The sequence below is a fragment of the Magnolia sinica genome, chromosome 11 (assembly GCF_029962835.1).
Source record: "Magnolia sinica isolate HGM2019 chromosome 11, MsV1, whole genome shotgun sequence".
NCBI classification, from domain to species: Eukaryota; Viridiplantae; Streptophyta; class Magnoliopsida; order Magnoliales; family Magnoliaceae; genus Magnolia; species Magnolia sinica.
The window spans coordinates 1,135,462-1,161,693 of NC_080583.1; the positions used below are offsets into that span (position 1 = coordinate 1,135,462).

The following is a 26,232-nucleotide window of genomic DNA, read 5'->3' on the forward strand; positions in this document are numbered from 1 at the left end:
ATGCAGGGAAATAAAATTATATTATGATTAAGTCATCTAAGTGAAGCTAACTAAGACTATACTAAATTAAGTTAAGTGACTCAAAATGGTGGTGTTTGTCAACCATCAAGGATAAGAAATGATCATTTATATCATGTGATGCTTGTATGTCCTTTTAACATATATGCTAAAATGAGCATTGGTTTAAAATGTCGGTGGCACCTAAGTTCATGAAAACTTGACATTGGTTGGGATGACATATCCATGTAATGCATGTATAAGACATGTCCATTGGGATTTCTTGTTGGACCTACTTTTGGCTAGGGTGGGTTGAGATATTAGGCCCAAGGGTTGGACTCGGGTCTAAATTTTAAGCTTGTTTATTAATTGGTTTTGGGTTTAGTTACATTTAAGCGCTTGTTAGCTTAGGCTAAACTTGACTAGAAGCAACCTAGTTAAAGTTTCATGGATATGTTTGTCATGATGCATAATAGGGAAGTCAAATGAGCAACTTGGGTCTTGCATAATTATTACAGGCTCAATAGTTAGGAAGTCATTTATAATTATCATGGGCTAGGTGTAGATTGTTGGAGTGATGAAGTCTCTCGATATCTTATGATATACTACACTACAATAGTTTAAGCTTTTAGATTAAATGGTTGTTTTACATACGGTATTAGAACAGAAGTTCAATATTCTTATCAACATTAGCACATGAAAAATATTTAAATTTAAATGTTAAATGCATTATTTTAAATGATAACACTTGTTTTAAAACGGTTTAGATTATGGGAAGCTGTTGTCAGAATTTGAACACGTGTAAAATGCTATTCCTCCTTGAAAATACTGTGATTGCTCGTGGGAGTAGTTAGTTACGGCCCCGGCCTCACCCAAGATGGTGCGGGCCTCCCCGTGGGGGGCCACCTTGATATATTTATTTTATATCCACGCCGTCCATCCCTCCTGCTATTTTATTTTAAGATATGAACCTAAGATGAAATTTCTTACCATCAAAAACTTATTAGGGCCCATCGTGATTTTCATTTTCCATCCAACCTGTTGATATATTCAAATAAACTGGGATGAAGGTAAAATTAAAATATCAGCTTTATCCAAAACTTTCGTGTTTCATTATAAGTTGTTAATGTTTAATCACCACTATTTCCTTAGGTGTCGTCCACCTGAGATTTGAATCTGCTTCATATTTTAAATCAAGGTCTAAAATGATCTGAAAAATCGGATGGACGGTATGGATATATAATATATGCATAAACGTGGGCCCCATAGTAAGGGGTTCACTGTCTTGGTTGAGGACGGGATGCACCTAATCCGCTCCCGTTGGTCCCGCACGGACGCGGATTACGTACTGACGCTGCCATGCTGACGTCGCTACTAGTCGGTGCTCTGTGGGCCTCACCATGATTCTTATTTTTTATCCACGCCGTTCATCCATTTTTTTCGGGTTATTTTAGTATATAAACCCATATATAAGTCTGATATAATCCTCAGTAGATCACACTACAGGAAACAATACTAAATGATCGTCCACCACTAAAAACTTAAAGGGGGTTAATTAAAGTTTTAAATCAAGCTAAAATTTGCTTTTCCCTTCATAAAAATATACGTGACCTAATAAATAGATTGGATGGCAAATAAAAGTTACAATGGAATTTAGGAAGCTTTTAACGGTAGGCGTTCAATTACCACTGATTTACTGCGGTGTGGTTTATATAAGGCTTATATATGCCTCTTTTTACTTTGCAATATTTAAAATGAGCTGGAAAAATGAATGGACGGTTTTGATGAAACATATAAATCTTAGTGCGCCCATAGAGCACCGAGAGGAGTAGCAACGTCAGTACGGGTAGGTTCGGTATGCAATCCGCGTCCCCCGCGCACACGCCCATTCCTGGGGAACACCGTACATCGGCAGCCCACCACCAGCGCACGTAGCAATCGTGTCGCGATCAAAAGCGGCCACGTTGCGACACGTGACACGCTTGCAACCCGCTATTATCCGAGCATCCCTTCCCGTCTCGACCTTATCCTGTTTACAAATACGTAGGCTACACGTGCAAAGAGAGATTGAGGACACGTGCCAGGGACCAGCGGATATGCCCCTTCCCAGATTCAAGGTCCACTCTCCACTTGCGCCCCAGATACACTTTGACCATAGACCAACGGTCATTTTTTAACCGTCTGTTGCTTCGTAAACGTGGCGAAATGAGTGAATTTACATTCCTGAAACAATGAAATTCACGGTGGCTCTCCACACAATGGATACGATTTTTAATACGTGTGGAAAATTAGCTCGTGTGCCGCGAATCACTTCTTCAGTCTCTCCTTGCGCGAATCGCTCTGCGACTTCCTTATCCAATTTCCGTTCGTTTCAGGTTGTTTGCAGACTCAGCGCCTAGAGCCTACTTCAAAAGCATTTTCAGTTTGAATGAATAGAAAAAATATTAACGCATAAATTGTAAAAACCTACCTCTAAGTTATAACAATTGTAAATACCCCCATCTAATTTGGATAATTGCAATCAACTTCAGACTCTTTCAATCACCTCCCTACGTTTCAGATTCGTAGCAAATCCGTCTCCTTGCTAACTAGTTGAAGGCACTAGGCTTACCACGTTGCCTATTTGGACGTTGTATTGAATTGCATGGGTAGGAATTAACATTATTATATGCCAAGAAATTTTATTCTCCTAATCACATGTTTAGATTAAACTCTTCACCTAAGAAAAGCATTTTATTTAGTGAAATTAGTGTTTGGTAGACTATGGAATTTTAATCAACGGATCATATTTGATAAATGATTTCAGTCACCTATATACATATGTAACTCATGTGTTATATATAAAGAGCACGTATAGACTAACAAAGTCAACAAAACAATATATTAACACGAGCTCACAAGTAGAGTACATATGCCTTGCTGGAATTGGATGATATGATTATTAGATAATCCAATTATTTCTATTGGCTCCATATGCATGATATCATTTTACATTATTTTACATTGGATTAAATATAATTTCATATCACTTAATTCTATAATCCAAACATGCCATATGTTAAATCTTGAAAACCAGGTTAGTTTTACCATCAAGTGCCATTGATGGTAATGTTTTTGGCATCCGATACTTACAAAGGAATCCGGAACCATTAATACATAACGGTGGCCCCACATGCAGGAAACTAAGCTGGGCCCCACACGGGGAAATATTACTCGTGAGATGGAGGGGAGATTTTTTTAATTTTTTTTCTCATTTGGTGCATATCCTTCAGAAGAAGTTGTTTACAATTATAATAAACAGAAGTCGGTGTTTACAATTATTCCAAAAGCCAGTGGGAAAGATTTTTCTCACTTTCAGCTCTTCTTTCGTGGAAGGTATGAAATCTCTCTCTCAAACGATAACAGCGATAAGAGCCTTCCAGCTCCAAAACCCCAGCTTTTAATCGATTAAGGAAAATCAGCTACAGTTCCCCGGCCATTTCCTGATGAATTAGGGGCTGTTCTCTGCGTTTCAACGGCTGATATGGATTGGAACGGAAGAGCTTTCTCTACAGAGATAGGGATTCCATCCGGCCTGAATCGAATCAAGATTCGCCGTGGCCCTCCAACCGATCGATCTTGTTCTCCGGCTGATGGTTCGCCTACTGCGGAAGTTTCGGGATCCGGCAGCAGTGGCGGAGCCCATCAGCCTCTGGCAAAGCTGCTGAGCCACGGGAGAGGTCGATACCGCAAAAGCGGTGCGTGGTTTTGGTGAATTTCGAAAAATCTGAAGTTTCTTTGCGGATGCTTTTCAATCTCAAGTTTTAAGTTTTATCTTGCAAAGTGATCTTGACACCTCTCTCTCCCTCTCTCTCTCTCGTGTCTTTTCTTTTAAACGTACGTGCCTGTTTTTCTACTTATTGTTTTTAGAATAGTAGTACAGGTGTATCATTCCTCTACTGAAGTAGAATTAAAGGTATAGACATTAAAAAGCATGGGGTACAAAATATCATTTCACTATATTTTGGTAGGGAAATTTGGATAAGGGTGTGTTTGGTTGCACCATGTTTCATGAAACATGGTGCCAAATACACCCTAGAATAAAATATTTCAAAAAAAAAAAAAAAAAACACCCCAGAATAAAATTACAAAGATAAAATTAGAAATGTAGGAGTTGTTACAAGTTGAAGGCTTTTAAAGTGCAAGGGAAGGCCTAAAAGGACGTGGGTGGAGGTAGGATGGAAAGACTTGTTGACATATGGTCTAATTGAAGTTATGGCCCATGATACAGAGAAATGGTAGAAAACTATTCATGTAGCCAACCCCAATTAGTTGGAATAAGACCCAGATAATGATTATTTTGTTGATAGCAAGGTATTAAAAAACTGTTATGTAATGACCGTTGCAGTTTTCTTTTTTCTTTTTCTTTTTTAAGGAAAAAAAAAGAGGCCATAGCAGCCTTTACAAGGGCCATAATGGCTGTTACAGCCCATATCATAACGGTGGCCGTTACGGCCACCATTACCGTTATTGAATACCTTGGCTGCTGGTGCATCTCATGGGTTGAACTTGATTGACACAATATACTCGATGGTGTTGATATCTTAAGATAATTTTATTAATTTGATTCGAAATATGATGATGTGCAAATAAAACTTGATAACTTGCTTTTGGATCCTTGAGCTACATATGCTCTTTGTGGGTAGTTAGGTTCCTGATTTTTAGCAATGAGGCAGTGTCTGTTGGGATATACGCCAAATAATAGTTGGAAATGATGCATTTGGATAGACTATACTTATGTGCTAGAATGTTGTTTTGGTGCAATGGATGGTTATTCTCTCACTCTGCATTTGGAGCGGTCCGAAAATTGGAATTTATTAAGCAAGATGCTAAATTTCCATCTTTTCTGCTCCATATTGTGATTGGTGGTGTTTGAAGTCAGAGGTGCAATTGTGAAATGATTTGGGCCAGAGAAGCATGCTCCGATCCATTGAAAGAAAAGAAAAGAAGTGAGAAAAAAAAAACAATAAGAGATGCTGCTGCCGCCTTAATTTTGCGGACACCCAAACTTGTCTATGGATATGGAAAACAGTGTTTTCATGATTGTGCTGGACATGGATTGACTACTTGGTCAATCAACTCTGACTTGGTCAGACCTGATCCGCTTTGACACTGTGAAAGACGATTCGCCATCAACTCAGCCAAGTCGGGCTGATTAACTCCCGACTTGGGCTAGTCACAAACTGACTCGAGATTGGACAAGTCAACCCGAGTCGCCAAGTCTTAAATCCTTGGTTAGAAATATAGTATAGAAACTAATCAGAGTAAGGACTCTTCATTGAATCCATTCTCACTGTAACTAAATTTTTATTCACAGGTAAACTCATCACTTAAAGCTACCATAAAGGTGATTATTGTGAATCACAATTATAGGGCTGATAAGTATGTGAAAGCAAGAAACAACATACGAAAAATTTATGTGGTCCATCATGTGTATGGCTATGTCTAAGAGTGAATATGATCAAGGAGATTTTCACTATGGTGAAGAATGGAAAGTAGAAGACTTCTCTCTAGCCCTAAAACTTATGACCAAACCTTATACATGTGCTCCCAAACCTTAACTTAACTAGGAATATGTTGAAACAACCCCAGGCTGACTTACTTCAGGCCCCTTGGTTGACTTCATTAAGGGGGGTCCTTTAGGTCCACCTTTATTTTCTTGGGTTATTTGGAATATAAGATGGAGTTCAAGACAAAACAGACAGTGATGGTCAAGGTTTCGAATAACGATACCTGTGGCCATATCCGCCGGGCATGTTGAGCCCATATTGGCATCCCCTGACCGACTTCATAAATGAGGGGGGCTATAGCCCACCCTTCTTTGCAAGTAGTAACAGGAATATATTATAGATTTTAAGATACATAACAATGATGGTCAATGTTTTGAATAACGGTAGTGGCGCGCGTATCGGCCGGACCCAAAAATGATATGATACAAGGTGTATTAGACCCATACTGGACGATGTGAGCCAGTGTCATCCGAAAATTTTTCGGCATAACAAATCTTGAAAAGATATTGGAAAAATTTTGGGGGGGGGGGTGTTTGTAAAACAGCAGAATCTATCCTTTTTTGTGTTTTTATGAGGTTTCAATGATGTATCAGACCATTCTTTGATGAGAATGATGTCTGTCAGCTTGATCTGTAGAAAGTCAACCAAATAGGTCTTAATTGAATATAAATCAAGCATGATTTGGTGGATTAGGGCCCACGACACATGAATATTATAACAACAATGAGAAGAAAACGAAGAAAAAAAGTGATGGTTTATCCCTTCTTCTGATATTTCTCAAAATGGTTCATTCTTCTTAGATTTGTCAAGTCGCACTCAAATGGAAATAAAGAAAGAAGTGGAAAATGAGGGAAATTTTGAAAATAAAAATTTCAAAATGGGGCCTTTATGGTCACATTGGCCCATATTGGCTGAATGCCTATAACGGCCGATACGGAGTGTATCAAACCCAATACGGGTCGACATGGCTCATTTCTATCTTAACGAACCGGTTCACCCCTGTATCATGTAGTTTGGGTGGCCAATACTGTTACGATAGGGCAGATACAGTCACATTGTAACTGATATTTAAAACCACACGGATGGAGGGAGTAACCAAAGCAGCCGAAAGACTGCTCTTAACTGCCAAATTAAATAGTGGACAAATGGCCTGATGTAGGCATCCCTCTCAAGTTTTCATAGATCCTTTGATCAACTCTAAAAGCAGAAATATGTAGAGAGTAGAAACCAATACTTTAGCGCTCAAATCAAGTAGCTTATGATTGAACCAGCTTGGGTTAAACATATCATCTGGTGACTGTTTGCCTGTGTATTCATTCAGGACTACGTAAAGGAAAGAAGATTGCGCGTTGGTTCGTGTCACATCTAACCAAGGATTCTACTAAGGCATCTAGTAATATTCCACCAAATGCTGAGGTGAGGCCTAGTTTAGGCATGCTAGGCATCTTGGTTGTAGGTTTCTCTTGCGTGTATTAATTGCAATCTCAAGCTCTGTTCCATTTTTAAGTGTCAACATCCTCTTACTCTTTTGACAGGTGAGTAGTTCGGAAGTTAAGATGCTTGAAAAGAAAGATTCTCTTGGATCCAAACATCGCATGGAGTTGAAGGACTTCACTGGAAAGCAGTCATCATCAGAGAGCATTCATTTAAAAAAAATACCAAAAGGCCCAAAAAGTTATTCACATGAATTAGGACCAAAGGGCAACAACATTCGACCTATCCATCCCCGAGCTCATAGCTATAATGACTTGAAGGTAACCTTAGACTGTTCATTATGAATTTTAAGACTTTTTTAAACAACATGATCTTATTTCAGTTTCTGACACTAAATGACAGAGAGCTAACTGATGCAGTGCACTTCTTTTATAATATCTTAAATATATGATCTTCCTCTTCTTCTTCTTCTTTTTGTGCTTGATGAATGCTTTTATGCGCCATTGCTCATTATGGTTGACTCAAGTTGATATTCAGGAGCTTTTGGGATCATTGAACTCAAGGTTTGATGCTGCTAAAGATATAGTGAATATAGAGCTGGCTGCTTTTGCAGGGGAGGTTGTGGAGGTTCTCATGAGGGAGGATTCATCCTCAAATGCACAGCGAATAACTGAGGATCTTCTAATTCTCGCACGCCAATGCATAGAGATGAACTCATCTGAGTTCCGTGGAAAATGTGAAGGGTTTGTGCAGGATCTTGCTGATAAAAGGCAGCAATGTCAACCAGGCTTACTGAAGCCGCTGCTTACACGCATGCTTTTCATTTTGACACGTTGTACCCGGCTGCTACAGTATCAGAAAGATAGTGGGTCAGTCAGTGAGGATTCTCTTCAGAAATTTAAGCAGTGTTTGGAAAGCATTCCAGCTGTTGAAATGAGCTGGATGCCCAAGCCAGGTGATGCTGATTTTGATTCAGATAATTCCTTGAATCCGAAGGGTCGTACCAAACCTCAGTTAAAGGGGCACAATGAGGAACCCTCTCTCCACGACAGGACTTGGAGTGGCTCTGAACAGCCTCTGGATGAGAATGGCCTAACTTCTGGAAAGTACTCCATTGCCTTTAATCAAAATTCACTCTCTCCCTTTTCCTTGGTCAACGTTCAGTCAAGTGAGAGCTGTGTAACAAATTCTGATGCTTACAGTTTAAGTGTTCCACAATCTCATCAAGCTGATGGTAATTCACGTTGGAGTTCATTTCCTGAACTGGAACGATCTTCTCAAGATTCAGATTCAGTAATCTGTAGAATATGTGAGGAAAGTGTTCCAGCTTCCCATCTGGAATCTCATTCTTATATATGTGCCTATGCTGATAAATGTGATCTGCAAGGTGTGGATGTGGATGAGCGCCTATTGAAAGTCGCAGAAATATTAGAACAAATTGTGGAGTCATATAATTCAAGTTTTCATGCAGCCTCTTGCAGCCCTGAGATCTCAAGAATGCAGACTACCAACTCAGCAGTTGGATCTGACTGTCATTCTCCTAAAATAAATGAGTGGCACAACAAAGGTACAGAAGGGATGTTTGAAGATCTTCATGAGATGGATACAGCTTGCATAGATGATTCACACCTTGCAACCTTAAATAATTTGAAGACCCATTTAAGTATGAAGCTCGGTCACAGCATTGCACCTTCTTCTACAGGGAGCATAGCCTCAGTTTCCTCTACAAATACCCCGAGAGCAAGCCATTTTGACTTGTTTTGGTTAGAGCACAACAATCCCTCCGAGCCTGAGGACGTGCAGCAGGTAAGTTATTTGTGTATTGGTTCTGTTCCTGTCTCATATTTCTCGAGTATGAGTTTACTACATTTGCTGGTGTACCCAATGATTGCTTATAAAGAGTGACAGGTATAAATAATAACTAAAAATTGAAATGAGAAGATACTTTTGCTTCAAAATCCACCTTACCTATTCATTTTCTTTAGTCTTTGGTTTTGCTTCTACATTCTTAACCATATTCTTAGTTGCTAGTATGAAAGTTTATGGTATCTATCCTCATGCCATTTTTAGAAAATTTGTAGTAACAGCGAAAAGAATGATAAGATAGTAGTGAATGAGGCTAAACTTACATATGGCGATCTTAATGTTAGAGCCAACACTACGTCTGTGTTCGAGTCTCTAATGGGGCGACTTGTGGAGAGCGCAACTTGGACCAGAGTGAAAGCCACCATGCTTGGAAAGGGCTACCTGGACAACCAGAGTATTGCCACCATGGTGGAAAGTGCTACTTGGAAAAGAGGCCAGAGTGAGTGCTGCCACAGAGTGGGCCACCACAGATGTTGACTGTGGAGCATGGTGGTATGTTACAATCTAGTTTGAGGGCCTAGTTTGATGTGTTCCATCAGTCTTAGGGCTTTTGGTTTACTGGTTAAGTTTTTAACATTTTAATCACAAATTTCCCCAAATCAACACTTTACTGTAGGTTGGGGACAATAGGAGGTGAGAAAGATGACTTCAAACTTGCAAAAATGAGAGAGGAATGGTATGGGCTTAGATTACATTCAATGCATTAAGAGCAATGAATGAGATATTGAGAGGTGGAGAAACTATTTTCAGAATTTGTTAAATGACGACCACTCTCAAAGCCGAAGCCATAAGATATAATCTTTACAGTAAGTTGGGGACAATAGAAGGTGAGAAAGATGTTTTGAAACTTACAAAAATGTGTGTGTGTGTGTGTGTGTGTGTGTGTGTGTGTGAGAGAGAGAGAGAGAGAGAGAGAGAGAGAGAGAGAGAGAGAAGCTATTTCCAGAATTTGTTAAATGATGACCAATTTGAGAACTTAGGGATAGAAGGAATCATAAAATCAAATAAGACTCAAATAAGACTAGAAGCCACTGATACTTCAATAGGATTAGGACATCTAAATTGAAAGAAGCTTTGAGAAAGATAAAGACAGGAAAGGCCCTTGGATCATATGGTATACTAGTAGAGATTTGGAAGTGCACATGAGATATTGGTTTATGTTGGTTGATAGAGTACTAAGATCGAGTAAATGCCAAAAGAACAAAGAAGTATCATAGTAACAATTTGTAAGAATAAAGGGGATACACAGGGTTGCACTAACTATTGTGGGATTAAACTTATATGAGTCATAATATGAAACTTTGGGAGATAGCGATTGAGCAAAGACTAAGGCATGGGACAAATGTGTCAAAAAATCATACAGGATTCATGTTAGGAAGGTCAACCGTTGATCTTATTTTTCCTACTAAAACAACTTTGAGAAATATAGGGAGAGGAGGAATGATCTCCATATGATCGTTATTGACTTAGAAAGCATATGCTGGTTTCCCAAGAGAGTTAATTTGGTGGGTGTTGGAATGAAAGGAATCTCATGAGGGTATAGTGACATGATTAAGCATATATATAAGGGAGCAGTAACAAATGTGAGGACTATTAATGGAGAGACTAGTGAGTTTTCAATTATTGTAGGCTTGCACCAGGGGTTGGCATTAAGCTTGTATCTTTTAGCATTGGTTATGGATGAGCTAACAAGGCATTTGCAGAAAGAGGTCTCATGGTGTGTATTGTTTGCAAATGACAGTATTGATTAATGAGACTAGGGAGGGGTAAACACAAAGCTAAAACTATGGAGGGAAGCTTTAGAATCTAAAGGTTTTAAAAGATGGTCCGCCCAAGCAGACAACTTCAAACCTATTAAGTGCATGTGGCATCCAAGCTGTACAATAGGTTGGCCCCATAATAAGGATCACCTTGTACAAAAATCAGTCATATCCGTTCATTGAGTGAACCATTATTTTAGTATTTATTGATGGCTAGAAAATTTTCCATGGTGTGGCGCATATGATGAATAGATAGAGTTTATTTTTGCACAAGGTGATCTCATGGTGGAACCAACCTATTTGACAGGTTGGATGTCGAATGTATGTAATAGGTCTGCTGGTTGTACCATAAACATGTGGTCCAACTGGTTGGACTTGAGACCTTCTCTATAAAATTATTTGGACTAAAACAAAGTATACGGAATACAATTTTAGTAACAAAAGGAATGGAAATGAAGAATTTGCAAGGTATTCAATAGCAGGAAAGGTGGCAGTAATGGCCAGCCTTATGGCTGTTAGGATACAGGCCGTTACAGCCCTGTAACTGTCAAAATTTCTTTTTAAGGGAGAAACTGTGAAGGACTTGTATGCATGGTATAAAAAAACAGGTACTTAATGGTAACAATAGGTACCCTTACATATTATGAAAAAGGAAAAAGGCTGGTAACAGCAGTTGCATCCCCATAATGGTTGTTATGGTCTTATGATGGTCCGTTGCAGGGTAATTATAGTTTTTTTAATTGGCTGTAACAGCTGTCACAGCCCCGTACCATAATTGTAACAGTTGTTATTCGTTATTGTTATCGTATCGGCCTTTAGGCCCCAGTATCCCCATTACGGGCCATTTTTTTCAGAATAGGCATTATAGCCCTCTAATGCGTAATGGATCCCACTCCTATCATTAATTCATGGCCATTATGTAACCTTTTTTTTAACACTGTGGGAATCAGTTAAGATTGCTAACAAGTACCCCAAAATGATCATTTTTCTATATCTTGTCTCGAATCGATAATTAAGGAAAATGGAGAGATTGAGAAGAATGTTGCACATAGATTACAACTGCATGGATGAAATGGAGATGTGCCTCCGGAGTTCTATGTACTCGTTGCATATGAGTGAAACTAAAGGAGAAATTTTATAGGATAGCTATATGACTAGCCATGCTTTATGGGATAGGATATTGGGCAATCAAGGAACAACATGTTCATAGTATGAGCATAGCTGAAACGATGATGTTGAGACAGATGAGTGGTAAGACGAGGAAGGATAGAATTAGAAATGAATGCATTAGAGGGAACTTAGTAGTAGTACCAATATGTTATAAGATGACGGAAAGTAGACTTGGTCATGTGCAATGGAAACACAGAACCACATTTGTTGGAAGGAGTGATTTCATTAATGTTGAAGGCTCTAAAAGGGCAAGGGGTAGGCCCCCAAAAGGACGGTGGGTAGTAAGAACATACTTGATGACATATGGTTTAACTAAGGGTGTGGTCCTTGATGGAGTGGAATGGCGGAACACGATTTGTGTAACTGACCCCCATTAGTTGGGATAAGACTTAGATGATGATGATTGTAGAAATTGATAATACCATTTATTTTGACTACATTGTTTTTCCTTAATTTTTCTTCTTTCCTTCTTTGTCAAGATAGCTGGTTGGTTGTTACCATCTAGTCCATTTCATTGTCTATAATTCTCTCCAGGACAAAAGTTTGTGGTTAAGCAACAAGAATGTTGCATTTATATTCTATTTTAAACATCAATTGTTCCAAGTCATGACCAGTGTTTTAAGTAGCAACGATATCAGCCAATATATCCCACGATATATCTTGTATCCCACCTGTGCGATACGAAATGCACAAGTAGTGGGATATATCCCACATGTTCGATCCAGTGAGCATTTTTTTATTTTCGATCTTTTTTTTTTTTTGTAAATCATGTTAAATCAGTGTCAAATAAATCATGGATTGGGAGCTTTGATTTCAAGATTTGGAGGAGATGGGCTGAGTTGCAGAAAATTGAAAAAATAAAATAAAATATTTCCAATTTCTCGCAAATCGTTTGCATCTTTGTGTCCAAACATAAAATCAAACATGTATGTAACCTGATCTAGTGATTCTTCTTTTGCCTTTGAATGTATTGCTTGTGTTTCCACTCGTCTTCTTACATTTATAAATTATATGAATAGATTTTGAATGTGCTTGCATCAATTTAGTTAGACAACACATAGATTAGGACCCTATATAAAGAAAACCTATTATGTGCACTTGTTTTATGTGATGTTTTGATTTTTTAAGTGTGTGTTGATGTCTTTTTTTTAACAATCACTGAAGTTTCATTGAAAAATTCAACGAATTTTCCAATGTTTCCCCTTATTTCCAACAACAATGATACATTACATGAGACAACCGATATATCTTATGCGATAACCAATACGTATTTGTATCCCAAGGGTGCGATATGTGACGCGATACCGATATATCGAACAATGGTCATGACTTCATTCACTTTCTGGAAGTTCTAGAGAAATTTTTGAATGTATGATCAAAGCGAATTTAAGGGCTCATGTGGCAGTGTAGATTTTAAATCCTGTGGGATCGAGTGGATTTTGCAAATCAGCTTTGAGGTGGAAATACAAAAAGTGCTCATTTAGGGGATTTTGATTCTTTCCAAAATCTAAATCCCTCTCACTCCTTTATGCCAAGTGACTAAAAAAGGAGAAGCAAATCCCTCCTATTCCGTGCTGCTAAACGAGCCCTAAGTGAAAATATTGGATGCTAAAAATGTTGAATAAGTTTGGGACATCCCTATTCGCAGAAACCTTCATGATTGGGAGGTTAGTGAATATGCCGATTTACTGGAATGTCTTTCTAGGGTGTCCCCGATCCAGGAGGAGTCTGACAGAATCACTTAGACAAGGGATAAATCCTCCCGCTTCTCGGTTAAGTCTCTGTACACTGTTATTGCCCCTATTCCCCCCCTCTGCTTCCCTGGCCTCTCCATTCATCTGGAAATACCCAGCTCCCCCCAAGTTTCTCTGCTTCGCGTGGCTTGCGTCCAAGAATCGGATTCTTACGATCGACAATTTGAAAAGGAAAGGCATGCAACTGCCCAATATCTGCCTTTGCTGTATGAACAGCAAGGAATCTGTCGGCCATCTGCTGGTCCACTGTCTGTTCATCTCCCTCATTTGGGCAGATTTTTTTCTATCAGATTCAACATCAGCGGGCGCGTGCTGGCATCCGCTTTCCATCTGCTAGCATACTGGCATGGGTTCAAGTTGGGCAAAAACAGAACCCGGGTTTGGAGAATGGCAATCATCACAATTTGGTGGGCAGTCTGGAAGGAGAGGAACGACAGATGTTTCAACAACACTCAAGCTTCGGCTCAAGCAGTGGGCTCCACGGCGAAAAAATTTCTTATCGAATGGGTTGCTAATGTCTCTTCTCTTAAGGATTTTGATTTCCTGTTTTTAGGCTTATAGTTTTTCTCTTTCGCCTTCTGCTATCTCGGCAGCCCCTGTTGTCTCCTTTTCTTTCTTCTAATATAATCCAGTTGCTTTAAAAAAAAAAAAAAATGTTCAATAAGTTCTGTTGACCTGGAAGATCAATCGAGAACTTATCTTAGATGACATAAGATGACATTGGTTATTTGGAGCAATTGTCTGTACAATGTCTTGTTTGGTCTCTGCCATACTATAGAGCTGATACTACCAATGAGTCTCATATTGGCAAAGTGAAAATTTTAGCATGCATGGTGGGATTCCAAAGTCTCCTCCACCCAGCCTCTTTGGCCTCTGCCTTCGGAGTCAGTATTGGCGGCATGAAAAATTAGAAGTCATAACATTTTATTTTTAAGTTCTTTGTGACCTGATTACTCCCTTCCACCTTAAGATGTGACTTGCGGGTTGGTTTCGTAGCTTCCTGCAGGATGTTACTTGTAAGTTTATGTGCAAATTAAACTTGTTCATACACTTATTCATGCAAGGGATATGGTCCTTGTTCCACATCCCTTATTGAAAAGAAATTTGATGGCTGCATGCTTAGTCTTTGGAGCGGTTATAAATCCTTGAACAAAATCTCTTGCTCACTTGTTAACTGAAGCACTTTTTTCTCCAAAAAAAGGTGACCTCAATCCCTTGATAGCAGTACTATTTTGTTATTTACTGGAGAGTGGGATCTGCGGAGAGCATTGGGAATGCTCTGCAATTTTTAGTCTTCTAATCATTTTATGATTTGTTTAGGGGGCAATTTTTATTTTGTTTTTGCAATTCATTGCAAAGAATATGTTAATGCATTAGATGACAACCATATTTTCAATGACTATCTTCTCTCTAAGTCTTACGATTTACATATAACATGGGAAAATTTGTAATTGTCTCCATGTCACTAACTGTAATTTAATACTGCAGATGACTGAACTTGCTGACATAGCCCGTTGTGTAGCAAGCACGGATCTTACAAAAGAAGAGGTCTCTGAGTATTTGCTCGCATGCATGCATGATTTACAGGAGATTCTACAACATAGCAAGGTCAAAGCTTTGGTAATAGACACATTTGGAAGCCGTGTAGGGAATCTGCTGAGGTAAGCTCTTGGACTTATCCTGGAGGTTACTTGGACAATTGCTTTCATATTTAAACGATGAAATTGCATTATTTTCAAAAACAACTTGTAGCTGATGTGATCTTACCTACATGGTCCTCGAACTCAACACATTTAGGGAGAAATATTTACGTGCTTGTGAGATGATGGACAACAGAAGTATTGAGAATGCAAGCAAATATGAAGAAGGCAATGGATATCTGGTGGATCATGTCCCTCAGAGTTTGATATCAACTCCTTTACATCCCACACATAAAGAGCGGACAAGCATTGATGATTTTGAGATTCTTAAACCAATTAGCAAAGGTGCCTTTGGCAAAGTGTTTCTTGCAAAAAAGCGTACTACTGGGGATCTATTTGCAATAAAGGTGCATATCGTAAAAAACTGGCTATGTTGGGTGTATTTTTGGATATTATCACTTGTTTGTGAGGAGTTGGCATTTTGATCTTTCATATGATTTCCTTGGGCTAATAAAACTGGTCTAAACAGGTACATGTTTCAACATTTATAGCTTTGGAGGATATTATATGTCTACTACATTGCATATCTGAAATCTGTCTTGTGTATGTTTCATGTTAGATATTTAGTTTCTCAGGTCAGTTCTCATAGTTCTTTTTATTAAACTTGGGTTTTTCCTCTTCTGGTAATTGGTAAATTTGTAGGAGCCGTTTTGAATTTACTACACATGTAGACTTCTACTTCAATCAACTTTTGTATACACCAACTAGGAAATGCTTTGTGCATGTGCCAATGGAGTGCACATACTTGGGCCACTAGTAGCTGTATGTGAATTTGTTTACCTAAGCTGCAAAGAATTTGGCTTATCCAAAAATTCTGCAGAGTTCTTGTGCATGCTCCCCGAGTGAGTTGCATTAACTGTCCTCTCTAACCGTTGTTCTAGTATCTAGAGCTTTGCCAAGTGCACGTGTGCAATAAAGCTCATGTACACACCACAAATGTGCTAGCATGGCATGATAGGTCCAAGATCCAATCCATCCATCAGAAACGAACCACTATATTGATGTTGTAGCCCATCAATCATGTTGATCCACTGGTCAGGTGGGGCCACAGTTCGCAAAAATAATAATAATAATAATAATGTACGGCTCTTAGAGTGGAGTTTTGTAATCCATAGGCCTGTTTCCAATAATAGGGCCCACATGCTGAGTGGAGCAGATTTATTTTTGGGAAAACATATAGATGGTCGGACCAAGTTGATGGATGGAATAGGTCTCGCACATGTGCCATGCTAGCACATGTGGTATTTACATGAGCTTTATTGCACAAGCGTGTGTGCTTATCAAAGCTCCTAGTATCTAATATTCAAAAATCATCATCATCATCATATAAGCCTTATCCCAACTAATTAGGGTTGGCTACACAAATCCATTTCTTCTATCTCACTTTATCAAGGACCATATCTGATGGGGACATCACGCGCACGTGCACGCCACCCCCCCTACGCACGTACGCCAGGAGAAGGAGGGCCCCACTATCGATCTAGATTGATGACAACATTCAGGGAGGAACTCTTAGTTAGAAGATAGAGTTTTGGTTTGTTGGAGTGGGCCTGATAGTCAAGTAAAGCTTATCATGGGATCTCATGATCGTAGCCCACTAGTCTGATTGATCTCATATTTTAGATTTTGCTTAATAATGTTATTTAGAATATCATGGATAGATTATATTTCTTTAATTAGTTTTTATTTTGATTTACTTCATCGCCAAGTAATAGGTTGCGCACATGACGCGAGTTTGGGGTATAGGTTTTTTCTTATAAATAGGCATCCCTTGTAGCTTTTTTATTAATTGAAGATTAATAATAATAAAAAAATTCCTACGTTTTTTTCTACTCCTCTGAGTTCCTGAGTTGTGGAAAAAATCCAATTGGGTGCGAAGCTCTCTCTTCATCGAAGGGCTAACTACCGTGGCGCGAAGCCGCATCTATCCAAAACCGCCCCTATCGCCTATCATTCATATTTCTCACCTTTTACAGTCATCCTCGCCTCGAATCCATACTTTGATGATATCTTGATTTATAGCATGACCGAGGAGCAACACCTCAACCACTTGAGGCAGGTTTGTGGGATCCTTAGGGCCGAAAAGTTGTACGCCAACCTAAAAAAGTGTGCGTTTTTTCTAGTAGTGTGATCTTCTTAGGTTTTATTGTGTCAACTGAGGGCGTATTGGCAGATCCCGAGAAGGTCAAGGCCATTGTCAATTGGCCTGAACCTTGCAATATTCATGAGGTGCGCAACTTTCACGGCTTAGCTACCTTCTATAGGCGGTTCATTCGAGGTTTCAGTTCCATTATGGCTCCTATCATGGACTGTATAAAAAAATGAGAGTTTCAATGGACAAAGGCAGCTTCGAAGGCTTTCAAGGAGATAAATGTCAAGATGACCGAAGCTCCAGTCACGCGACTTCCAGATTTTTCAAAAGCTTTTGAAGTCGCATGTGACGTGTTAGGAGCTGGAATAGGAGGAGTACTTAGTCAGGAAGGGTACCCTGTTGCCTTTTTTTAGTGAGAAACTACATGAGGCGAAACAAAAAATATTCCAACTATGACAGAGTTCTATGTGGTAGTACAATCACTGCGCCATTAACGTAATTACCTATTACCGTAAGAATTCGTCTTATTCTCAGATCACGAGGCCTTGAGATATCTGAACTCTTACAAGAAATTAAACCCTAGGCACGCCAAGTGGGTTCAATTCCTTCAAGAGTACACTTTTGTGCTTAAGCATAAGGTCGGTGTAGAGAATAAGTCTGCCGACGCGTTGAGTCGACGAGTCGCATTACTCAATTCCATGAGTGTCGAAGTTACGGGCCTCGAGCGCATCAAAGAAGATTATTCTGAGTGTCCAGATTTTGGAATTGTGTATGCGTCGTTGTTAGAGAGTCCGTCAGGAGCTAGCGGTAAGTACTTGATTTTAGACGGGTATTTGTTTAAGAGTGACCGCTTGTGCATACCACGCACCTCCCTCCGTGATTTTCTTGTCTGAGAGTTACATTCAGGAGGGGTCGCGGGTCATTTCGTTCGAGACAAGACCATTGTCCTAATAGAGGATAGGTTTCATTGGCCAAGCCTCAGGTGAGACGTGGCCAAAATTATAAGGCAATGTCGTACATGTCAACTGGCAAAGCAAAGGAAACAAAACACAGGATTATACACACATTCGTCAGTCCCATTCATCCCTTGGCAGGACATTAGTATGAACTTCATGCTTGGACTTCCCAAGACTATTCGGAAACACGATTCCATATTTGTTGTCGTGGACCGTTTTTCTAAAATGGCCAACTTCATTCCTTGTTTTATGACCTCTGACGCATCTCATGTTGCCAAGTTGTTCTTTAGTGAGGTCGTCAAATTGCATGGGTTACCAGAAACCATAGTGTCTGACCGTGACGAGCGATTCATGAGTTACTTTTAGAAGACACTATGGCACATGATGAATACTAGGCTCCAATTTTCTTCTGCCTACCACCCTTAGACCGATGGTCAGACTAAGGTGGTTAATAGGAGCCTAGGAAGTTTGCTTAGATGTTTAGTAGAGGAGCACACCAGGACATGGGACACTGTACTATCTATAGTCGAGTTTGCAGTCAATAGTTTTGTCAATAAGTCCACAGGTCTTAAGTCCTTTTGAAGTCGTTACTGGTTATTAGCGTAGGAAGCCTATTGATCTTGTCCCTATGTCATTGTCCCATAGGCCATTAGAGTCTGCAGAATCTTTTGCGCATCACATCTTGCATCAAGAAATCAGGTGAAAGATCAATACTAGTAATGAATATTATAAATTTTCTGCAGACCAGCATAAACGTTTCAAGAAATTCAATGTAGGAGACTCTGTGATGGTCCGTATTAGGCCCGAGCGGTATCCTCAGGGGGCCATTGGTAAATTACAGGCGCGTAGCGCTGGACCATTCAAAATTATAAAACGAAACGGTCCCAATGCATATGTGGTAAATCTTCCACCTTCCGTGGGAATTAGTTCCACATTCAATGTGGAGGATCTAGTTGCTTTTCAGGGGACCCCTAATACTTTGTCTAGCCCTTCGCCCACCCATCTTGATTCCCCAGATCTGTCCCTTGATACATGACATCTTCCCGACTTTTCTTCTCAGCCTCTACCTCTCATACCTAACCTTTACACACCCAGAGAGGTAATAGAGGATATCTTGAACTATCAGATAGTTTTAATGTTGGACGGCGGGTTTTAGAAGTACCTTGTTAAGTGGAAGTCATGCCCAGCTTCAGACAGCACATGGCTCACTGAGGATGAGCTTCAGAGACTTGATCCTAACATCTTGGAGCAATTCAGGAGTTTTGTTTCGCCAATGGCGAAATCTTCGCACCGGGGAGAGTTAATGGGGACATCACGCGCACACGAACACGCACGCCACCCCCTACTCACGTACGCCAAGAGAAGGAGGGGCCTACCGTCGATCTGGATCGATGACGACGTTCAGGGAGGGCCTCCTAGTTAGAAGACGGAGTTTTGGTTCGTTGGAGTGGGCCCGATAGTCAAGTAAAGCCTATCATGGGATCTCATGATCGTGGCCCACTAGTCTGATTGATCTCATATTTTAGGTTTTGCTTAATAATGTTATTTAGAATATCATGGACAGATTAGATTTCTTTAATTAGTTTCTATTTTGGTTTACTTCATTGCCAAGTAATAGGTTGCGCAAATGGCGCGAGTTTGGGGTATAGGTTTTTTCTTATAAATAGGCACCCCTTGTAGCTTTTTTATTCATTGAAGATTAATAAAAAAAATTAAAAAAAATCCTACGTTTTTTTCTACTCATCTGAGTTCCTAAGTTGTGGAAAAATCCGATTGGGTGCGAAGCCCTCCCTTCATCGAAGGGCTAACTACCGTGGTGCGAAGCCGCATCTATCCCAATCCGCTTCTATCGCCTATCATTCATACTTCTCACTTTCTACAGCCATCCTCGCCTCGAATCCATCAGTTTTTGCAGCAGATCTTCCCCTTATAGCCAGTTTTCAGAATCTGGCCCTGCAAGAGGGCTGAAACTTCGGCGGAGCACCACGCACAGCCTGTAGCTCGGATCGACCCAAAACTTGGGGGGTTTGGAGCCCACCCCTGGCTGACCGGAACCAAGGAGTCAGTTTCCAGGTGTGGGACCTCCTCGCACGTGTGGCCAGGCCCCTGCGCACGTGCGTCAGGCCTGACCCGCTGTCCGCACGCGGGAACTGTCTTCCGGTTCAGGTTTTCTTCTTATTTTACTATCTCATACATATTTTTCATAAACCCTAACCTTAGATTGCATTATCCTTAATTTATTTGCCAATTTTCTCACCTTAGGGTTCCTTGAATTGAAATTGGTGAATCCCTTGGATTAAGGACTGATTGTTGTGCATGTGTGGATGATTATTACTTATCTTTGAGCATCGTTTGGTTTATAATTTTTTACAGATCTTGCTCTAGCCTGTGTAGGCCTAGACCCGTGCGGATTCCCCTTGTTTGAATGCTTGAGCTTTTGTGTAGGATGTGGAATTATTATGTGATTGTTTTGAATTAGTATGATCTAAAGCCTGAGATCTTGCATATCATATTTAATTTTCATGTCCTACATCAATATCTCGGTTAAACCATAGGACACTAAATATTTTCTTACTGCCTCCATCCACTCCTTCTACCCTTGCCATTTCAGAGCCTTCAACTTGAACCAACCCACTCCTAAGTTCTAGCAGGTGCTAATGTTCCAAAATTATCAGTCCAGATAAATCCTTCTCCTCATCCAGTGTGATAGAGTGAATATAATATTTTTTACGGCTTTACTAATAAGCCACAATAGCTGTCATTTGTTAGTCCCTTGTTGAGGCACAAGCTCGATAACATCAATGCCACAAATATGCCTTAATGAGAGGCACAAGTGTCCTACATGCTGTCTAAGATGGCTTCATAAGTATGATTTGAGTGCAAGATGACACTTCTCTATTGATTTTGCCGGTTCTGTTTGGAGAGTTGTCTGTAATGGTTTGTGCACCATTGGGCACATGGTTAAACGAAATGCTTAATCCCTGAGCTAGACTACAAATATCAGTGAATACAACAAAGTTCCTCCCTCCCTAAGAGTGGAAGTCTCCGCTCTATTAGCATCACCCCAACCAGTCGGCCTGGGGCAATATTTGTGGATCACTCCTTTGTTGTCTCTAAAACATTGGAGACTAATGAATAAATTGTGAGCTTATGGATGGATTTGTTCTTAGACCCTCTCTTGAGACTGTTTTGATCACACATCTCCATATTAGATCCCTTCTTGTCACTATTAATGCAGGAGCATTTCACACCGGGCTCGAGTGGGGTAGCCTGTGGGATCCGGGGACACACTCGGGGTGGGCGGCCCGTGTGAGGCGGGTGGATCGTGTGAGAGGCGGGTGGCTCGTGTGAGGTGGTACCTGTGTGATTTGAGGCCCACGAGGGGGGTTCGGCCGAGGTCCTAACCCATGAGATGTGGGGCTGGGTTATGAGATAAAGAGATTGATGCGCCATGCTCTAACAGTTCGAGCTTTTGGAGCGAGTAGTTAATTGTCCTGCATCAAATTGGTATCAGAGCGGGAGGTATCGTGTTCGACACTCCTCACCGGGGGTGATTAATGCTGGGGCATTTTCACACTGGGCTCAAGTGGGGTTGCCTGTGGGATGCAGGGGCACACTCGGGGTGGGCGGTACCCATGTGATTTGGGCCCCACGAGGGAGTTCTCGTGTTCGAGACTCCTCACTGGGGATGATTGATGCAGGGGCATTTCACACCAGGCTTGAGTGGGGTAGCCTGTGGGATGTGGGGACACACTCGGGGTGGGCTGCCTGTGTGAGGTGGGTGGATCGTGTGAGGCGGTACCCATGTGATTTGAGGCCCATGAGGGGGGTTCGGCCGAGGTCCTAACCCATGAGAGGTGGGGCCTGGGCTATGAGATAGAGAGATTGATTCGCCATGCTCTAACAGTTCGAGCTTTTAGAGTAAGTGGTTAATTGTCCTGCATCAACTATTCTCAGATCTACAGTACCCACTTTTAGAGGTGAGATTACATGCATGCATCTTTTCGTATTTGGTGATTTCAGACAGTTCAATGAAAATGGTGAATGCTTTGCATTTGGGAACAAATATCATTGTTGATGTAACAAGATACTTATATTTTAGTTGGAGCACTCTTGATGACCTGTTACTGAAGTTCTATCAATATCAAATTCGCAACACCCTCTGCTACAGTGTTTCTGCCTTCAAGCATGTTCTTGCTGTCTTTATTAGTTTAGTCTGAACTTGTTATCAGTTTCTTTTATTGCACGAGTATAATTTGGGCTGCTTATTTGCCTTGAGAGTGTCTTTTACCTGGTATCTACATGTCTGGGTTACAAATGCTTGTTTATGTTCTTGAGTCAGTATTATTTCATTGTCAGTGCAGGTACTCAAGAAATTGGACATGATACGAAAAAATGACGTTGAACGTATATTGGCTGAGCGCAACATATTGATTACAGTCAGAAATCCATTTGTGGTAATTTTCAAGTTTGCTTGCAATTTTTCTTCTAGTGGAACAATATAACATCTGGCATTTTATGGTAATTGCCATGAAATGATGATTACAGCCACTGGATCAGATAGATCTAGAAGTTGAGTGGAGAAAAAATCAAATTTGAAAACTCTATTCAAGATCACCATGATCCAATGGCTGTAACCATTATTGTGTGGTCATCACCACACATTTCTCTCTTCTTATATCTTCAACATCTTAAAAAGAAAGCTATACCTTTTCTATTCTTTATGCAGGTCCGATTTTATTATTCATTCACATGTAGAGATAACCTTTATTTGGTTATGGAATATCTCAATGGAGGTGATCTCTATTCTTTGCTTAGAAAAGTTGGTTGCCTGGAGGAAGATGTAGCTCGAATCTATATTGCTGAACTGGTTTGTCCAAACATATTCTATGCAAATATGCTTGTTTTGTTCACATTGATCTTTTTTCTTATGGAAGTTGTATCAAATCCAGGTTCTTGCTTTGGAATATCTTCATTCCTTGGGAATTGTGCATCGAGACTTGAAACCGGACAATATATTGGTTGCACATGATGGCCACATCAAGGTTTGGTCAATAGATGTATTATTGTTTTCAGCCTAGCAGTCAAGTTATTTTAAACAAAGTTGCTTTGGGGTACTGGCCTTAGTAGCTAACCTTAGCCGTCTTCGTAAGTGCAACATGCTAGAGAACATCACTTAATGATGATGTACCTCCAATGATCTGTCAGATCTCATCATTGAATACTTTATTATGCCTGCTGAGAAGATTGCATTGCATGGAAAATTAGTAGGGAAAAGCATAATTCCTTGTATTTGCATTAAATTTATGGATTCCTAACATAAAATGCATTAGGTTAATCTTTTAAAAAATGGCATTAGGTTATTAAAACTATATCTCCATTAAATAGTGTCCATGTACCTGCGAAGTGTGAACTCACATTTTAATCTCTTTTACAGTTTAGATTTTTTTGTCCCCATGCCAGCTGGTTCAATGCATGAGTTGGCAAGCTTCTATGTTATTGATGAAAAAACTTATGCTTGTGTGTTTTACCAGCTTACAGATTTTGGACTGTCGAAAATTGGCCTTATCAATAGCACAGTTGACTTGTCTGCATCTGGGACAAATGGTGCTGCTCTGTTGGATGCCCAAAACCTGCATACTTCTCTTGAAAATACTCGTCAAGAAGAGGAGAGAAGTCGGCAGTCAGCTGTTGGGACACCTGATTATTTGGCACCTGAAATCCTCCTCGGAACTGAGCACGGTTTGGACACAATCTGCATTCAGGTCTTTTCCTGGGTATACTAAACAGTTGAAGTTATCTCCCTGGGCATTCCTGCAGGTTATGCTGCAGACTGGTGGTCCGTGGGGATTATTCTATTTGAGTTTATAACAGGAATACCACCTTTCACTGCTGGACTTCCTGAGGTACACTCTGCTTGCTTGATTAACCCGAGTAATCCTCATTTGATTTACTTTTTATTTCCAATGCATCTCTTCTTAAGATGTTGTTTCTATAGGAGCATATTAGCCGTATCTAAGCAATATATTATTACATAAATAATTTGTGAATTGTCAGTTAATTTAATACCCATACCATTAATATGAATTGGTACTTGATATGAGCTCAGAGAAATTCATTCGATGTTCATGCACATGGTAAAGAATAAGTATGATTCGGCAGAAATATTTGAGTAGCAAGTCATTCAGGTTTATAACAGACAAAGGAGAACAAGCATAGGAAGGGTTCTTAGGGTGTATATCATGAAAATGTTTGGTTCCTCCAAGTTTTTTATTTCGTTGCCCGCTTCTCATTCACCACCTAACTAGGGAAATCTTTGATGCAGGTGCATCTCCACACTGGGGTGGGGTGGCCCATGAGGTGGGGTATGTGAGATGCAAAATGGCCACGGGGTGGGGCCCATAGTGGGACCTGTGAGATGCGGGATAGCCCACGGGGAGGTCTTAGTTGGTTTACCTGGGAGGGCCTGGATAAAGGGATATTCTGATGCTTCCTCAATAACTCTTAAGCTTTTAGTGTGTTGGTCGGTACTCCTTGCATCAAGTGGTATCAGACTGGGAGACTAGTGTTCGAGTCTCCTTACTAGTGTGGGTAGATAATGCAGGTGCATCTCCATACTAGAGTGGGGTGGCCCATGAGGTGGCATCTGTGAATGCAAAATGACCACGTGGTGGGTCCCACTATGGGACCTGTGAGAGACGGGGTAGCTCACGAGGAGATCTTGGTCAGTTTGCCTGGGAGGGCCTAGATAAAGGGGTATTCCGGTGTTTCCCAAACAGTTCTTGAGCTTTTGGTGCGTTGGCCAGTACTCCTTGCATCAAATAGTATAAGAGCAGGAGACTAGTGTTCTAGTCTCCTTACCGGTGTGGGTGGATAATGCAGGTGCATCTTCACATTAGGGTGGGGTGGCCCACGAGGTGGGGTCTGTGAGATGCGGAATGGCCACGGGGTGAGGCCCACCATGGGACCTATGAGATGTGGGGTAGGCCATGGGAGGTCTTGGTTGGTTTACTTGGGAGGTCCTAGATAAAGGGATATTCCGGTGCTTCCCCAATAGCTCTAGAGCTTATGGTGCATTGGTGGGTACTCCCTGCATCAATCTTCCTTGACATCTTTATGAGTGCTTGAGACCAAAAAAATGATACTACCAACAACAATAGGTCAAATGATCACTAGATACTCTGGCTGGTTTATGCGTGTTTGGTTGTGGGTTCCACCTCTTTTCTGTTGTTATATCTTCTTCATCTACATCTATACTGTTATATAAGAGATGTTGTTCATCTTCCTGCTTTCCCTATAACTCCGGTATTCTTATTTTGGCCCTTGCTTCTAGTGGCGTTCATATCCGAAGTGTCACTTGCGTAGGACATCTGAGCCATGTACCGATCGGTCCCAACACAAACCTTGCCTGGGTTCACAATCAGACCATCTGATGAGCGGACTGGCCCGATTTCTGTCCCTGCCATCTGGACAGGGATTACTGGATGGAGGTCTGAGTCTTGCAGCTTCTGCCACATTGGCACATCATTTTTGTGTAAGATTGTTATACTCATGTGAGTAGCTTCAGCATGCCATTATTTTCAAGGAAATGGAATGCTAATTCCGGATGTGCATCTTCAAGTTCCAAATGCAATTGCACCTTGGTGTTAGTTTGGACCATGTGTGCAACATGCGGACCCTTGACTATATGGGCGCCTCACTTCTTGTGACACATCCGTAAACTCATGATGTTCCACTAGTTAGGGGAGAGAAGAGAAGCCTGCACATCGGATGCAGGCCTTCAAGAAGAAGAATAAGAAGAAGAACACCTCACATGGGGCAGCACTCATATATGGCCATCCACCTTCTAGGTAGTGGGGCTGGGAAACATTGCCAAAGGTTCATATGTCTAAAATCCGCACGCTAATAAAAAATATCATAACCAGCTAATTGATGCCCTATCAAATGGTTGGTT

The 26,232-nt window shown here is 40.6% G+C and overlaps 1 protein-coding gene across 6 annotated transcripts in view; it reads left to right on the forward strand.

Annotated features, from left to right (window-relative positions):
- The first annotated feature begins 3,324 nt into the window (after positions 1–3,324).
- LOC131218522 (probable serine/threonine protein kinase IRE4) overlaps positions 3,325–26,232 on the forward strand; it is a 28,632-nt gene continuing 5,724 nt past the window's right edge. The window contains exons 1-11 of one of the 6 annotated variants that reach the window (XR_009157774.1): positions 3,325–3,734; positions 6,868–6,962; positions 7,082–7,300; positions 7,518–8,786; positions 15,019–15,191; positions 15,328–15,577; positions 22,643–22,735; positions 23,008–23,148; positions 23,231–23,323; positions 23,820–24,020; positions 24,099–24,184. Coding sequence is in view for 4 of the 6 variants with exons in the window: in XM_058213097.1 (XP_058069080.1) it covers positions 3,521–3,734; positions 6,868–6,962; positions 7,082–7,300; positions 7,518–8,786; positions 15,019–15,191; positions 15,328–15,577; positions 22,643–22,735; positions 23,008–23,148; positions 23,231–23,323; positions 23,813–24,020; positions 24,099–24,184 (2,841 nt within the window). In the remaining 2 variants the exon portion in view is untranslated. Of the gene's footprint in view, positions 3,748–6,867; positions 6,963–7,081; positions 7,301–7,517; positions 8,787–15,018; positions 15,192–15,327; positions 15,578–22,642; positions 22,736–23,007; positions 23,149–23,230; positions 23,324–23,812; positions 24,185–26,232 lie in introns of all 6 variants that reach the window. The other 5 variants (XM_058213097.1, XM_058213095.1, XM_058213098.1 and 2 more) reach the window with 5 other exon arrangements.